Source organism: Stigmatopora argus, chromosome 1 (assembly GCF_051989625.1).
Source record: "Stigmatopora argus isolate UIUO_Sarg chromosome 1, RoL_Sarg_1.0, whole genome shotgun sequence".
Lineage (NCBI taxonomy): Eukaryota > Metazoa > Chordata > Actinopteri > Syngnathiformes > Syngnathidae > Stigmatopora > Stigmatopora argus.
Genome location: NC_135387.1, coordinates 8761380 through 8776627, shown reverse-complemented (window position 1 = coordinate 8776627; position 15248 = coordinate 8761380). Strand labels below are relative to the sequence as shown.

Here is a 15248-nt window from a genome sequence, read left to right as displayed (position 1 = left end):
TTTAGTATGCGTAGTGTATATGTTATAGTAGTTTGCAAACTCCCAAACTGGAGCTGGAATGCAAATGATTGCTGCTATCTTTAAAGTTAAAATAGATGTGATTTCTATTGCTGTCAATGGCAGCCAATAATTTAAGCACCATTTTTGTTTTGGAATGCTGGATAAGTAAAAATAAAAATCTAGACCCCTTGTTCGCATTATTTCAATATCCTAATTGATATACTGCTCAGATAATCCTATCGGACTATATATCAAATTGAATTGAATTGAATGTTTTGATTGTCATTATACAAGTACAATCACATTTAACCACAAAGTGCACAACAACAACAAACAGACAAATAAATAATCAATAGATAGTAACTAATAAATAAATAACCAATAAATAAATAGTCAACATAATAAGTAGTCAACAACATAAATAAGTAGGCAAGTGCACAAATAACAACAAACAAACGAACCGATAAATAATAACATAGTTGAGAGAAATATGCTTTTTGTTCCATAGAAAATGTCTTAATAGAAACAGTGTTTTAGTATTTGCATTTTTCTTCCATTTACAGTATTACAGTATTCTTCCTTTTTCTTTTGAAAACCTTGTACGTAACAATGAGATATCTGAGACCCATTCCTATGTATTTATGCTCTCCTTGTTTACATCAACATGAAGCGTGGTGGGAGTAGTATCTATAATATTTATTTTTTGGGAAATAAATCCATGAAAAGTCATTCTTTCCTCCTTTACTGCTCTCTTGCGGTGCTTTTTGCACATTACACACACCTGCCTGGAAAAAGCGCGCATGAATGACATATAAATGACATGAAACCATGAGTGGGAAATCCAATCGGTCCGCATTTATAGTGCAAGTCTTTGTGAACTTTCCCGAGCAGATCGACGCTATTCCACATCTACTTTCTTCCCCCTTGTTCTTTTGGACTGCCACAAAATCCGGATTAAGTTACACGCTGCTCCTTTAAGAAGCTCCAACGGGATTAGAGTTACGAGCGGCGAGCCAACTCGGCGGCCGGTGCTTTTTTACACACACTTTGTATCCACGGGAGACGATCGTCACTCGGTACTGAGTCGGTACGGGCCTCAACCCACTAAGCAGCGAGACATGGCCGAGACTGGGAACACTGGGAAGGGGGTCACCGCCGGGAAACTGGCCATCACCGTCCAGAAGAGGTTGAGCAGAGCCCAGGAGAAGGTACGAGAAAACACTTGACTCGTTTTGGGGAAATCCATTTTTATTGTTCATTCTTTCATATTCTGTTTTTTTTTATTCCTCAAATTTAATCAAAAATAAATGTCGAGGTGTATTTCTGCTGTTTAATTTTATTATTTGGAGGATTTTTCATACAGATAAACAAAAAATAATAATGGAAATTAATTACATGGCTGCAGTTTAGCTGCTTAAACTTTTTAAAAAATATTATTTTTAGGGTTTGACATCAGAAATGCAAAAAAATGGAATTTGTGATGGAAAAAAAGGAACGGTGGAAGAGAAAAGAGATTTTTTTTGTAGCAGAAGAATTAACAGCATTAAACTTTTTTGAATTATCATTATTATTTTTTACAGTTGAGGGGTAAACAACACCAGAACGTCGAATTTAATCTCTTAAAAATGGAAAATTTGATCGAAAAAAAAAACAGGTGGAAGAATTTTTTTTTGTGTTGAGCAGGAGGGAAAATAGTGAACACTTAAGAAACGTTGATGGGAAAGATGAGAAATGATAATTTGATTAATTGAAAAACGTGGAATCTCACTTTTTTATGTATGATAGTCAAGAAAAGCAAAAATAAAACACAGTATTTTTGGAAAGTGGCCACTTGAGCAGATGTTTGATTAATGGGGCAACTATTTTAGCCAATCAGAGGTGAGTATCACCAATTACCAGCCGTTCCACAGTGGGAGTTTAGTACACATTAGTGCGAACAGTGTGGGTATAACTGACATCACAAAATGGTTCGTCTTTTTTGGGTGTGTTTAAATATTATTTTCTCCTTGAAAAATAACATTTTTGATAGACAAATACTTTGAACAAGTGTCTTTTATAAATAAAGCATTCTTATAAGGTCTTATGTTGCACTTGACGGCAAAAAAAATCACTTCTAAAGTGGAAGATTTTTTTCAAAGTTAAAATTTCAAAAATTGTAACACAATTTGACCTGGGAGGTCTGGCAGCTAATTAAAAAAAATCACTGTCTAAAAAAAATCTCTAGATTAAATGAGTTCGGTGTCTAATAGTGACTAAGTAATTTAAATCCACAACAGAGGGGTAAAATGAGCCACATGATTGGACGTGTATCATCGTCAATGGCACTGAAGGAATTCAGTTTACCAAATTTAAATGTACATTTTTATTTATATGATACCCTACTTTTCGAAAACCTTTATCATGTAGAATTTGAAGCAGGTGGCATGATAGGTAGCTGTCAGTTAGTCATATAAATATAAAAGAACTTTTCTCTTGGATTCACAACCTTAAGCAACTCGTGTAAATCAGTTCAAGCTGAATTAACTAACGCCTACTGATCTTTTGCTTTCTATTCACCTTGCACATGCGCAACCACACACATGGAAAAGACACTACGATTCTCAGTTGCCTTTGAAAATACAATTTCCAAATTCTGGTGAGCAATTCCCCCCAACATACACGCTTGACACAAGCAAAATGATTTTCATTTCATTTTATAAATGGGAAGTGCAGGCTCGAGCTATCACGAAAAAAGGGCAAAATGAACGGGATGAGAGAAAGCAAGTTTTTGGATGTAACGGGAAAGGTCAGAATTGTATCCATTGTGCAGGGACCGGCTGTCGTGGTGGGGGTAGGGGTGGGATGGGTGTTTGGGCTGCAGCTGTCTGTCGACTGGAGTCGCCTTGCTGACACCTATCCTCTCATTGCTCATCACTCTTCCCGTGTGTTAGCGAATGAAACAGCCAAAGAAAAACACAAACTCTTGGTGTCTTTGGACTGTTCGTGTCCAACATCCCTGAGATGTGTCAGTCTAAAAACTTGCTTGGTGTGGGCACCTGTCCTTTATTCCTCACAGGATTCTCAGTGTATGGGGAGGGGGGATGTAAGGGGGAGATATACATATCTATGAATAGTCCCCTACCCCTGCTTCCTCATTTTTCTCATAGCCACAAAGTGTCTGTGTGTATTTTTGGCTTCAGAAATTGAACACCGGTACATTGCGGACATGTATGAGGCATTGAACCACATACAGGAGTTCTTATTGAATAGTTATTATTTTCTGATGGAGCAATATGCTGGTTTTGACTATTGACCTCCCCCCGAAAAAACTTTTTAGGTATGCAGGTACAGGTACCTAAATCAATGAAATTACGTTGGCAGAACATACTAAATTTTAAGATGTGATAGAATTTTTTTGCATTTGAAATAACAGGCCTTTTCTCTCGAATATATTTGTTATAATCATGTTATAATCATCAATACATCTGTGTATATATACTATGTATATATGTGTATATGTATATATATATATATATATATATATATATATATATATATACATATATACATATATATAAATATATATAAATATATATATACATATATATATACATATATACATATATTTCAGCAACACGCTTATTTATTTATTTATTTATTTACTTATTTATTACCTATTTATTTATGTCTAAAATGTCTTTTCCTGTGTCTGTATTCTCACCCTATTGCTACTGTGACAATGAAATTTCCCGAATACGGGATGAATAAAGTTATCTAATCTAATCTAATCATTCGTTTCAGATGTACTGTAATTATTTTTTGTATAAAAAATTAATTTGGTGTTCAAAAAGTCTTTTTTCAAACTTGAGTCTTGAAAAACAGGGAGTTGTCTTATAATCAGGATCGTGTTATATTCGGGCCGATGCGGTAACTTGCAAATGTCAGTTATCGATGACAACTTAGTAAGTAGAACTAAAAAATGTAAGTAAACTCCACTTAATTTTAAGTATGGTACATCCTAATTCTTCTCACTGGCAGCGCAATACGTAGACAAGTGAGTGAATGAGTTTTTTTTTAAACAATGGGAGTAAGGCTAAGTTCCCACAACTTAACAATTCAAAATTTAACGTTTCCCCACTGCCCCAATATTTGATACTTCAAGTACAACTCATTTGATCAAATTAACGGTGTTAAATTGACGAGTGGCAAATCCTCAAGATAACTTGGTGAAAAAGACCAACACTTAATGGAAGTTTCATTTTTTACAATGTTGGCATTCAGTACGGGGAGTCAAAGTCAGCTCACCTGCGACGCTAATGAGGATAAATGTTAGACACAATGCCTAGACATGCATGCATAGGCCCCCTGCACCATCAAGGTCAAGATTGCGGATGAAATATGAGCGACGTTAGCAGGCTGAGGGGAAGTCCCTTTGCGTGAGCTAATTGTAGCTCTGAGGCACTAGTCATCCGAGTACGTGAATCACCTGGTTGCACACACACCAAACACATCTGGGCCTATCTTAAGGTCAAAGGTGATCAAAGGGCATCAGGCTGTTGTTGTTGTGGTTATTTTTTTTCTTCACACTTAGATCTGAGAACAACCTGCACTTTATTCCTTCTGGTTTGGACATTGTAAAAGGTCTCACTGTGTTTTTTCAGGTTTTGCAGAAACTTGGCAAAGCCGACGAGACCAGAGATGTAGTCTTTGAGGAGATGGTGACTAATTTCAACAAGCAGATGGTTACTACTATATTTTGTCACTTCAAACGTCATACAATTAGTGTCATTAATGTTCATTTGCCTTTGAATGTAATGACATCTCTCATGTCTAGGGAGAAGGCAGCAAGCTGCAGAGGGATATGAAAGCGTACATGGTAGCGGTGAAGAGTAAGATAACACTGGCGAATCCAATTTTTGTGGTCTAACAGAGGTCTCAGAGGCTTGTTTAAACTACTTTTACTAGGCCAAATGAAAAACTGATCTCAGTTTATCTTTATCAAGTCATGTCTTTTCTTAAATAATATGAAAAATCCAGCACCTTGACATACAAATACAAATGAATGAAACAGGCATGACTGCAATGTTTATTTCAGAGAATATGGCCACTGTAATTACCATATTTTTCAGACGAAGACGAAAAGAAATATAAGTCGCACTGGAGTAAAAGTCGCATTTTTCGAAGGGACATTTTTTATTTAAACTGAACTCTAGAATAAACATATGTTAAAGTAACAATGGTAAAATGGAGAATACTAGGCTAAATAGACATAGCAGTTAACATAACAGTTTTTCAGATAACTATAGCCAAAATAAACAACATAACAAAAACAAAACATAATATATTAGTCGCAGCCTGAGCCAAACTATAAAAAAAGTGGGACTTATTGTCCGTAATATACGGTAGTAGTAACTACATAGGAAGTAAGTAAATTTCTGAGAAAAAAACGCTATTTTACAATCTGCATGTTAGTTTAATCAGCGTAAAAATGTATCTAATATAGAATCCCCCCTCCTAAAATTGTTCCTCAGTGTATAATGAACTGCGTATGGCTACTCACAAAGTAATATACATCCTTAAAAATATGTGAATATTCTAAATATATCTATCTATATCTTAATATGATATTTGCCACTTGTTTTCTGGCATATTTCAGCTTTGCACGAGGCATCGCGCAGGCTGCAGGACTGCCTGGCTGACATGTACGAACCGGAGTGGTTTGGCAAAGAAGAGATGAACGCCGTGGTGGAGGTAAAATCCTGACTTTTAATCTTTTCTACCTTGATTGTGCCGGACCTGCCTGCCTCTCTCTTTCCACTTTGAGCCCCTCCTCACTTTTATTTCACTCTGTTGTCACTTTCTTCGCTCTAAATGCATGCGCGTGTGCCTCCTGAAGGAGATGATAGAGAAGGAGATGGACAATAACATGGAGGTACATTGGTTAAAAATGTAGCAATAGGAATTTTGGGTGTGTCAAACCACCAGGAAGTAAAGTATTTGTATTTAGAGATTTAAATAAGCATGTGATGAAATGTGACCGTATATGTCATGTTGTGTTGTAGGACACCGACACACTGTGGTTGGATTTCCATCAGAACATCACAGATAACTCGATGCTCTCCATTGATTCGTACCTGGCTCAGTTCCCTGAAATCAAGGTGTTTAAATATGGAAATGTGACAATATTAATCTTGTTGGTGGGATTGTGAAAAAATGGTTAATGTCTGAAAAAGAAAGACCTGCTGACTCTCCTGCGCCCCCTTGCAGGCTCGCATTGCAAAGCGGGACCGAAAAATGGTGGACTTCGACAGCGCCAGGCACCACTTTTCCTCCTTGCAGAAAGGAAAGAAAAAGGATGAGGCCAAGATCGCCAAAGTAATTCCGTCAATATGTCGTGTTTGTGATTGCTTGACCTGGCTAAAAACAACACACTAACACAAGCTAAAAGGATTGCTGTTTTTTTGTCTTCTCACCTTCCACCTTCACCTTGGCCTGACCTTTAACCCTTGTGGCCTCGCCCCTGCATGGCTAGCCTGCAGCGCTGTTGGAGATGGCGGCACCAAGCTGGGCTCAGGGTTTACTTTCAGCCCACCAGGTGGCTCAGACTAACCTCTCCTACAATCAGGTGACGAATGAGCTTAAATAAAGCAAAAGCCCAAGGACCGCTAAATGAACCCAACATGCCACCTAACTCTGATTTTATGATTAAGACTTTTTGGAGTCTGTTGAAATAACATCTTACAGCCAGTTGTTTCTTGTGAGTTCACAGTCAAACCACTGAAGCACATCCAAGAGTTCTTATTTAATAGCTATTTGCTCATGGAGGAACATGCTGGTTTGACTATCCAATTTTTGATTCCCACAAACCTATTAGGTATGCAGGTACAGGTAAAAAGTCATTATAAATTAAATATTTCATAAAGTTTCCCTGCGATTGGCTGACCACCGATTCAGGGGGTACTCGGTCTTTTGGTCGCCGGTCTTTTGGTTGCCCAGAAGGTTATTGATAATTAACATTTAAATCGTTGCTCAAATTCCCTAAATACAAACTGCAAATTAATATTTAGTCATACTTAATGCCCTATTAATTATTAGGCTAAAGAAAAGCTCCAAATTTCCCGTACTTTTATTGTGTTTTGTTGGAGAACTTGTTAAGACCCTGACTGACGTCCCTTCCTAAGGGGACAACCCATGTACATACATACTCTTATACACTCACACGTCCGCTCAGTGAAACTGCTCAGGGCCATTGTTGGCTTTTATTGATGCGTAGACCGTGTTGTTTTACCTTGTTTTGTCGCCGGTCTTTTGGTTGCCGGTCTTTTGGTCGCCCGTTGTTTGGGTCCGGGCGACCAAAAGACGGGCGACCAAAAGACGGGCGACCAAAAGACGGGCGACCAAAAGACGGGCGACCAAAAGACCGGCGACCAAAAGACCGGCGACCAAAAGACGGCGACCAAAAGACAGCCGACCAAACGACCGCACACGGATTCAGGGTGTCTCTCGCCTGGTGTAGGTAGCTGGGATAGGCTCCAGCACCCCTTGCGACCCTCGTGAGGGAAAGTGGTTCAGAAAACGACTGATTAAATATTATTGGAAGAAGTTGAAATATTAACTCAAACTTTAGTTAAGTAGTTTAAATTGAACATTTGAACTTCACTAGACTGTACTTAAATGCGGTAAATATATAAATACATTACATCAAGCAGGAATTGTATGACAACGGAGCTTAACACCATGGCTGATAAGGCTTGTAAAAAAAGTGTGAAATACTTCAAAATGACAAGTTACTTCAAGATTTAAGGTATCTCTACTTTAACCTCCTACGACCTGGCGTCCACATGTGTGGACATCACAATTTTGATTGTCACAAGACTACAATGTTAAATTCTGGACTACAAGGGCCTGGTGTCCAATTATGATGTGGACAACATTTTTCTCAGAAACTACATCATGTAAAAAGATCATTGTTAGTTTTTACACTCATCAGGTCCCAATTAGCCTAAATATCAAAGAAAAAATAAAAATGCATGAGTTTGGGTCTTAGGAGGTTAAATTTGAAGTAAGTATTTTTCTTTTTTTTAATAGTCCATGTGTAAATATGTCATTTCAAACATGGATCCGAGTTTGTCAACATGCCATTGGATCTCATTGAGTTTGGGTTATGCTTCATTGTTTAGGCCGAGGAGGAGCTTGGTCGCTCCCAGAAAATTTTCGAAGAGCTGAACGTAGAATTACAAGACCAGCTTCCGGTGCTGTGGGACAGGTGAATAAATAGTTTCATAGCCAAGTACCACTGTATTGATGATTCTATCTGATTGATGTGCCTGTTTTTTTGTTTTTTTGTTTTTTGCGTGTACACATTGTTAGCCGTGTTGGCGTCTATGTTAACACATTCCAGAGTCTGGCAAATCACCAAGAGAGGTTCCACAAAGAGATGAGCAAGGTAAGTGAATATTCCAACCTTCTTCAACCACTCTCGTCTTGATGATTCTGTTCTTGCCTCCTCAGCTGAGTCAAAACCTGAATGACATCATGACCAAACTGGATGAACAGAGACAGATCAAGTACGTTCGTTCGATTTTATTACTATTATTTCAATCAATGCATTCAACGTAACACGTAAGCCAAAAAGTCATGTTCGTCACCCTTACTTTAGAAAAGATGGTGCAGCAGCCAAGGCAGGAGACAAGAGGTAACCTGCTGCATGTGTTTGAAACACCTGGTTGGGTTTTGATTTTCATATAGGAATTTGCCTTTGGTGTAAACTAAACTCTAATGATAGTTACTCTTAAGATTTTCACCCATTTGGATTCATTTGGGCCCTGCGGCTGAGGGTTAGCGCGTCGGCAAACAATTCTGGTGTGGAGGGTTTCATCCCAGGTGGGTCCTCACTGTGTGAAGTTTGCAGGTTCTCCCCGGGCCTGCGTGGGTTTTCTCCGGGTACTCCGGTTCCCTCCCACATTCCATAAACGTGCATGGTAGGTTGATTGGACACTCTAAATTGCCCCTAGGTATGGGTGTGTGTGTATGGTTGTCCGTCTCCCTGTGCCCTGCGATTGTCCTGACCGATTCAAGGTGTCCCCCGCCTCTTGCCCGATGGTCAGCTGGGATAGACTCCAACACCCCCTGCGACCCTTATCAGGATAAAGTGGTTCACAAAATGAATGAATAAATGGATTCATTTGAGGCCATTTCTTTTTGTACCAATCGCTTATCCCAAATCTGAAACTAAGGGAATAAGTGACTGATTGTTTCCTATCGCGATAGTGGCATGGTGGTCGAGACGGAAACAATTTTGATTGTGATTTATTGCATATCATACTGTATTTTTAATCAATTTATTCTTTCTGGACTAATCACTTAGCGAAAATATGAAGTTTAGTTCCCTCAGTCATGGTGGCACGGTGGAGTGGTTAGCAGGTCTGTTATCGAAGGGTTCAACCCCTAGTGGATTCTAACCTTCCTGTGTGGAGTTTGTATGTTCTGCCATGATCAGTTGTTGCAATGGTTATCTATGGTACATACATCATTTGTCCCTCATTTTTTCCTTCCCACTTTTTTCTTGCAGTGAGGATGCCAACCATAGCCAGGCGGCCAGCTCGCCACCAAGGGTAACAAAAAAAAATCTCGCTGTATTTTGATGACATTTCATGATGCAGCATCCCATCATTTCTCTTAACGCTTCAAACGAATGCCATGCATGCGCGAACATGCATTGACTTAAACTTGCTTAATTTTTTGCCTTTTTGTTGACGATTCTTTCAATCATTCACGGTCCAATCCATTCGGACATCTACCTGGATTGGACTCCATTTCCGTCAATGGCTGCAAATTAAGTTAAAAACATTAATCAAAAGCGGATGCTGAATCGTATATATATATATATATATATATATATATATATATATATATATATATATATATATATATATATACATATATATATATATATATATATATATATATATATATATATATATATATATATATATATATATATATATATACACACACACTAAAGTGCATGCTTCTCCGTGTCCACACGTTTGGAAGAAGCCCAGCCTGCCTCCAGGTCGGCCCCCGCGGCCTGCCGAGCCGCTTGATGATGACACGCCTGACGTTAACACGCAGTGCGGAACAACACAGGTCAGCCCAAGTATTATGCGAGATGTTTAGTAAGACACCTTTAGCCTACCGTGTGTCCTTGTGTGTATGTGTCAGTGTAAGCAGGTCAAACACACACTACTAAAGACTAGAACAGGGGTGACTCATTTTGGTAAGTATGGTTTCATTCCGAGGGCCATAAGTCCACCAACTAGGGCTGCTCAAAGTAATCAACGAACGGAAGAAGGAGTACTATTAAAAAGTTTCAATAGTCAATGAATCCTTTAGAGACGTTGACCTAAAGCAGTGTTTCCCAACCTTTTTTGAGATGCGGCACAATTTTTGCATTGAAAAAATCTCAAGGCACAGCTCCAGCTGAAAATCTTCTAATTTAATTCATAATTTGTTTTTATGTCACCTATATTAACCATATAAAGTTGTTCTCATCGAGGTTTTATCACCAGGAAGCAAGTAAAGCCTAATAATTATTCCAAAATCGAATTTTTCACACCAACCTAAAGTCGCCAAAAGTTGATGTTTGACCTCGAACAAGTTCCGGTTCATGTGATGTAAAAATAAGTAATGCAATGTAATGTTTTTGATCTCTTATGACTTTTACTCAATAGTAAAATCTATGTTTTAATGTTCGTCAAAGTTCGATCTCAATCTCATAATAGTTTGATTTTAATCTCATAATATTAAGACTTTTCAATCGGAATATTACAATTTATGACTCTTAATAGCAAATATTCTGTCTTTTGAATTTTCTTTAAATAAATAAAGGGATACAATATTTTCCTTGATTTGTTTTTTTTTTAATGAAAAAAAGAAAAGTGAGTATTTTTATTTATTTATTTATTTATCAAAATCTATTCACATTAAAAAAGTTAATTATTTATTTTATTTAAACATTTAAAAAAACAATGAAAAAGAGAAAACCAGTATTTTTCTTTTTTTTTTATGTTTGATTTTCAGTTTATAAAAACAAAAGAAAACTTCGTAAATAATCTTTTTTAAATGCATATAAAATATTTTTTTTCATTTATTAGGTAAGTAACAAAACTTGGGAAGGAATAACATCGTCTTTTATTTATATTTTATTTTTCCTTTAATTGTTTTCTTTCAGTTTAATTAATATAATGTATATTTAAGTTTAAAAAAATACAGTGAATAGTCTGTTTTTATTTTAATTATTATAACAAACAACCCCCCAAAATAACAGGAAATATATCTTACGTTGTAGTTTTCTTTTTTTTACTTGTACGTATTTAAAGGGAAGTTTTCGGTCTTCCATTGAGCACTCCAGAAATTTAGTTTAAATGTTATTGTAGAGCGGACCTGGCGCAGACACACAAGATTTAATTTTATGGACCACACCCTTTGTCATCCGTGGATTAGACAATACTATTTTATTTCAAGTCCATGTTGCATCTTTAAGCTCCTTCAGGCTTGTATTGTGAGAATATTTGTCGTTACTGCTGCATGAAGGCGCCATCTTGGGACGCACGGGTAAGATTGGTCTCCCTTCATTTTCCGTTCAAAGTGGCGTTGTTTTTTTTTCTGCATGTTAACCCTTTCACCTACTAACTTTCCTCTATGACTTCCGCCGCAACCTTCGACCGGGTAGCATGACCAGGCCGAGGAACCCCTCCAAGAAGGGGTTCAGGGTGGATGTGAATATGATGACGGAGGTTCCCAGAGTGCTGAGTTGTACACTGAGCCCACTTGGTCTGATGATGGTGCCAATGTGGCTCAGGGGGGATGGGGCCATGATGTTGAACAAGTGCAGGTAGGACTAAACCAAACAAGAATTCTGAATCAAGCTCGGTCTGGAATTCAAGGATACAAAGAGTTGAGGAGCTTTAAAAGTAGGGCTCTAGGCCGTTTTTGGCCATCTTGGCAACATGTGTTAAATACAGTCATACCTCTACTTACGAATGCCTCTAGGTACAAAAGTTTCAGGTTACGAATTTTTTAATATGCAAATGAGTGACTCGAGATACGAAAAAGATCCAAGTTACGAAATCCCCCAAAAGTAAATGCATTTCCTTTTCCGTTATTTTATTTTGAATTCCCCTTATTAAGCGATTAAAAACTACAAATGCAACATGGCAGGTCACCTTTTCATATGCTTTATTTATTTTAAGACATTAATAAATCATTTCCTTATAATTTTCTCTCATTTTTGTATGTTTCCTCATATCTTTCATGCAAAATTGGGACACTTTGACCAATTTTAAAGGGTTTAGTAGGTTGTTGTGTGAGGACCATTGAATGAATTAGAGAATTTACATGTAAAGTACACCTCTACATATGAAATTTTCAAGTTACAAAAAAAGCCTTGGAACCCTTTATTCTCGTAAGTAGAGGTACGACTATATATTGGAGGGGATTTACTGAGAAAAGACCATGCTAGATTTAAGGAAATGCTATGCCGCCATATTTGGTGTATCTGTTTATGCTGCTACAATATTTTTGTGCTTTCTATCGCTCTCTCTTTCTTAGTATATTGGTCATTCCAAAATTGGAGGACATTTGATATCCCACCCATGAAGTTCCAATGAATCCACTTAGAAAATACCAAAACATGCAGTTTTCAAATTTAAATAAAGAACACTAATTTAAGGGAATATATTAAGCCTGGAGTACCTCCTCAAAGGCTCCCCACCACCACATTGAACCTATCTTTCATATTTTTGTAAAACCGTGATTGAATTTCTCTTGCTCCTCATCCAACCCTGTTGTGCATATGATCAGAATAAATCAGGTTTTTTTCTTCTTCTCTTAGTTAGCATTAACAGATAGCTTCTACTCGTGAGAATATGCAAACAGTATGTACAGGATATATTTCTAACCCTATTGCAGTCAATATTTATACCAATTTAGTATATATTTCTTTAGTCTTTACAATTGAAATTTAAACTGAATGTTTACCACGACCAAATATTGTAAACACTAAATTAACTATATCTAAAACGTTTAACTTTCATCTGTAAGATGCGCGGTTCAAGCCAATAAAAGGCATTTATTTACTATAATTAATAAATATATAGGTGAAACAGAAAGTCCAAAAAGTAAAGGCTTATTTTTCAATAATTTTGAAGCCAACATGTCCTCTAATTTTGGAGCAACCTATTTTGAGCTCATGTCTGTTTACATTATTTTGAAAGTCAAGAACCTGCCCTAAATACTATGGTAACTTGCCTAGAATGTTACTTAAATTGGATGCTTCTATTTTATTATGTTTTCATATGAGATATGGCTTATTCCTGACCACAAAAACAGCGTTTCAACAACTTTTTGCTATTTGGGCAGAGCTTTGTTTTTGTTTTTTTTAACCTGTCCGATTCAATGGCATGAGCGACTTGACTCAAATATTCGTGTCAAATAACATGAAAATCACTTGACTCGGTTCCTTGCAGGGTTCTGAATCCAACAGCTCAGACTACAAACTCCCTCCTGGATTCATCTACAAGGTGAGCAATCTCGCTGATGTTGGTGTGACTTGTAGTCCTAAGGCAGACGTCCCCCCCAGGTCAAGGCCGTCCACGAATATGCGGCCACCGATGGGGACGAGCTGGAGCTGACCGTTGGAGACATCGTGCTCGTTTTGGCCTTCGACAACCCAGATGAGCAGGTCAGTGATGCGTTCACCATCCAGAATTGTTGCACGCGTCTAAGCCAAGGTTCAATTGTGCGGGTGCGCGTAGGATGACGGCTGGCTCTTGGGTGTGCAAGAATCTGCCTGGATACGAAACAAAGATATTTCATCCAAAGGCGTCTTTCCTGAAAACTTCACGCAGAAGCTTTGAAGTTCACGCAGCCTTCTTAAAGGTGTTTTCCAACTCAATAAAATAAAACGGGGAATAGCAAAAGTCTAAAAAATTGTGTCATTTATCAAAAATTGAACTCATTCAAGATGAAAGCAAACCGAATGCAACTGATATTTAATTTCCATTCGCAGAAGGTCTTTATGGAGTTTTTATTCTTCATGATATGTTCACCCACAAACAAGTGAACCACAAAGAAATGCAGTGTGTCAGTGGCAGACTTTGAACGTTGCATAAAAGAATTCAGCTCACACCGGGTGACTACAGGAGGACATTTGTGTGATAGCCCCTGAAGTTTTTCAGTGATGTAAACAAGGAAATCTCACCTCAACCTGTTGATATAGCTTTTTTAGTTGAATTATGATTGCCATGTCCATATTGCCGCTCCCATGTGTAGACTTTCCTTTTTTAAGACCACATGACAGTTTTGGAAATATTTAGTCGGGTGGAAAACTTCCATAAAGCAATCATATTATCATTAAACAGTGATGAAATCTGTCTGGTCCTTGTTTATTTTCAATTTTAGGTTAGGTTAGAACTTTATTTCATCCCGAATTCGGGAAATTTTTCGGTTGCAGTAGCAAGACAGGCACAAGACACACAAGACATTGTAGACCTAGGTAAAAAACTGGAGCCACACACACGAAGTCCACAAGGTGGGGCCCTTTTGCAGACTGAGACTGAGGTTACCGCACAGTCCATCTTATTAGAGCAAGCTACAAGGTGACGTTGACGTCTTATTTTAGATTTGAAGGTCTGTCGTGGGACACAATTTTTTTTCCCCTGAAAGGCTATTAATTCAGCTGTTATGATCGTGGGTGGAGGGCCCCAAAACAGGCGCAAGGACAGCTCTAGTTATGGTGGTTTCAGTTTATTTAAAATGTGCCGGGGAAGGGAAAAGGTACGAGGAAAGCGGCGTAGGCAGGTCGGTGGGCGTGGCGTGGAGGTCGGTCGCCGAGAGGTCTGTAGAGGGATCCAAAATGAATGTACAAGTTGCGTGGTCGTGATTGTGATCGTAATCGTGGTTCAAGGGCAAAACGAGGTCAAAGATCAAACAAGGAGGTAACGCGAGAAGGTACTTTACAGTGAACTGATAAAGATGATCCAGCGATGTGGTCAAGCTCTGGTTGATTTAAATAATTCCTTGATGTCTGATGAGCCCCACCTGCCATAGCTTAGCCCATCAAGTGCTGGACCTGTCATTGAGTGAGAGCAGCAACCACCCACCTGTCTGGCCTGGGCCTGAATCAGCCAATTAGTGCTGGTGCAATTTATCAACTAAACGTATTTATTTTGATGGATCATTGATTGTTAGAGGCATATTTTACCGAA

General features: G+C 38.0%; 1 protein-coding gene across 8 annotated transcripts; it reads left to right on the top strand.

Moving 5' to 3' along the window:
* The first annotated feature begins 949 nt into the window (after positions 1 to 949).
* Positions 950 to 14414, top strand: bin1b (bridging integrator 1b). Of its 8 annotated transcripts, XM_077602525.1 has the most exons (20): positions 953 to 1208; positions 4641 to 4721; positions 4814 to 4868; positions 5636 to 5730; positions 5876 to 5911; positions 6042 to 6137; positions 6247 to 6354; positions 6512 to 6604; positions 8160 to 8245; positions 8350 to 8425; positions 8491 to 8546; positions 8639 to 8674; positions 9551 to 9593; positions 10036 to 10128; positions 11575 to 11595; positions 11714 to 11875; positions 13509 to 13562; positions 13622 to 13723; positions 13797 to 13920; positions 14051 to 14414. In XM_077602525.1, the coding sequence occupies exons 1-19, from the start codon at positions 1119 to 1121 to the stop codon at positions 13896 to 13898; spliced, it is 1485 nt and encodes a 494-aa protein (XP_077458651.1). In that variant the 5' UTR covers positions 953 to 1118; the 3' UTR covers positions 13899 to 13920; positions 14051 to 14414. The 8 variants fall into 8 exon arrangements, with proteins under 8 accessions (XP_077458677.1, XP_077458651.1, XP_077458660.1 ...); XM_077602534.1 differs by having other exon boundaries at positions 10039 to 10128; positions 13797 to 14414; XM_077602515.1 differs by having other exon boundaries at positions 954 to 1208; positions 13797 to 14414.
* The last annotated feature ends 834 nt before the right edge of the window (positions 14415 to 15248 follow it).

Bases quoted from the DNA above. Each gene is read 5' to 3' on its own strand.
- bin1b (XM_077602525.1), top strand. From the start codon at position 1,119: ATGGCCGAGACTGGGAACACTGGGAAGGGGGTCACCGCCGGGAAACTG. The intron at 4,869-5,635 runs GTAAGATAACAC...GGCATATTTCAG, and splicing joins GTACATGGTAGCGGTGAAGA to CTTTGCACGAGGCATCGCGC. The intron at 6,355-6,511 runs GTAATTCCGTCA...CTGCATGGCTAG, and splicing joins ATGAGGCCAAGATCGCCAAA to CCTGCAGCGCTGTTGGAGAT.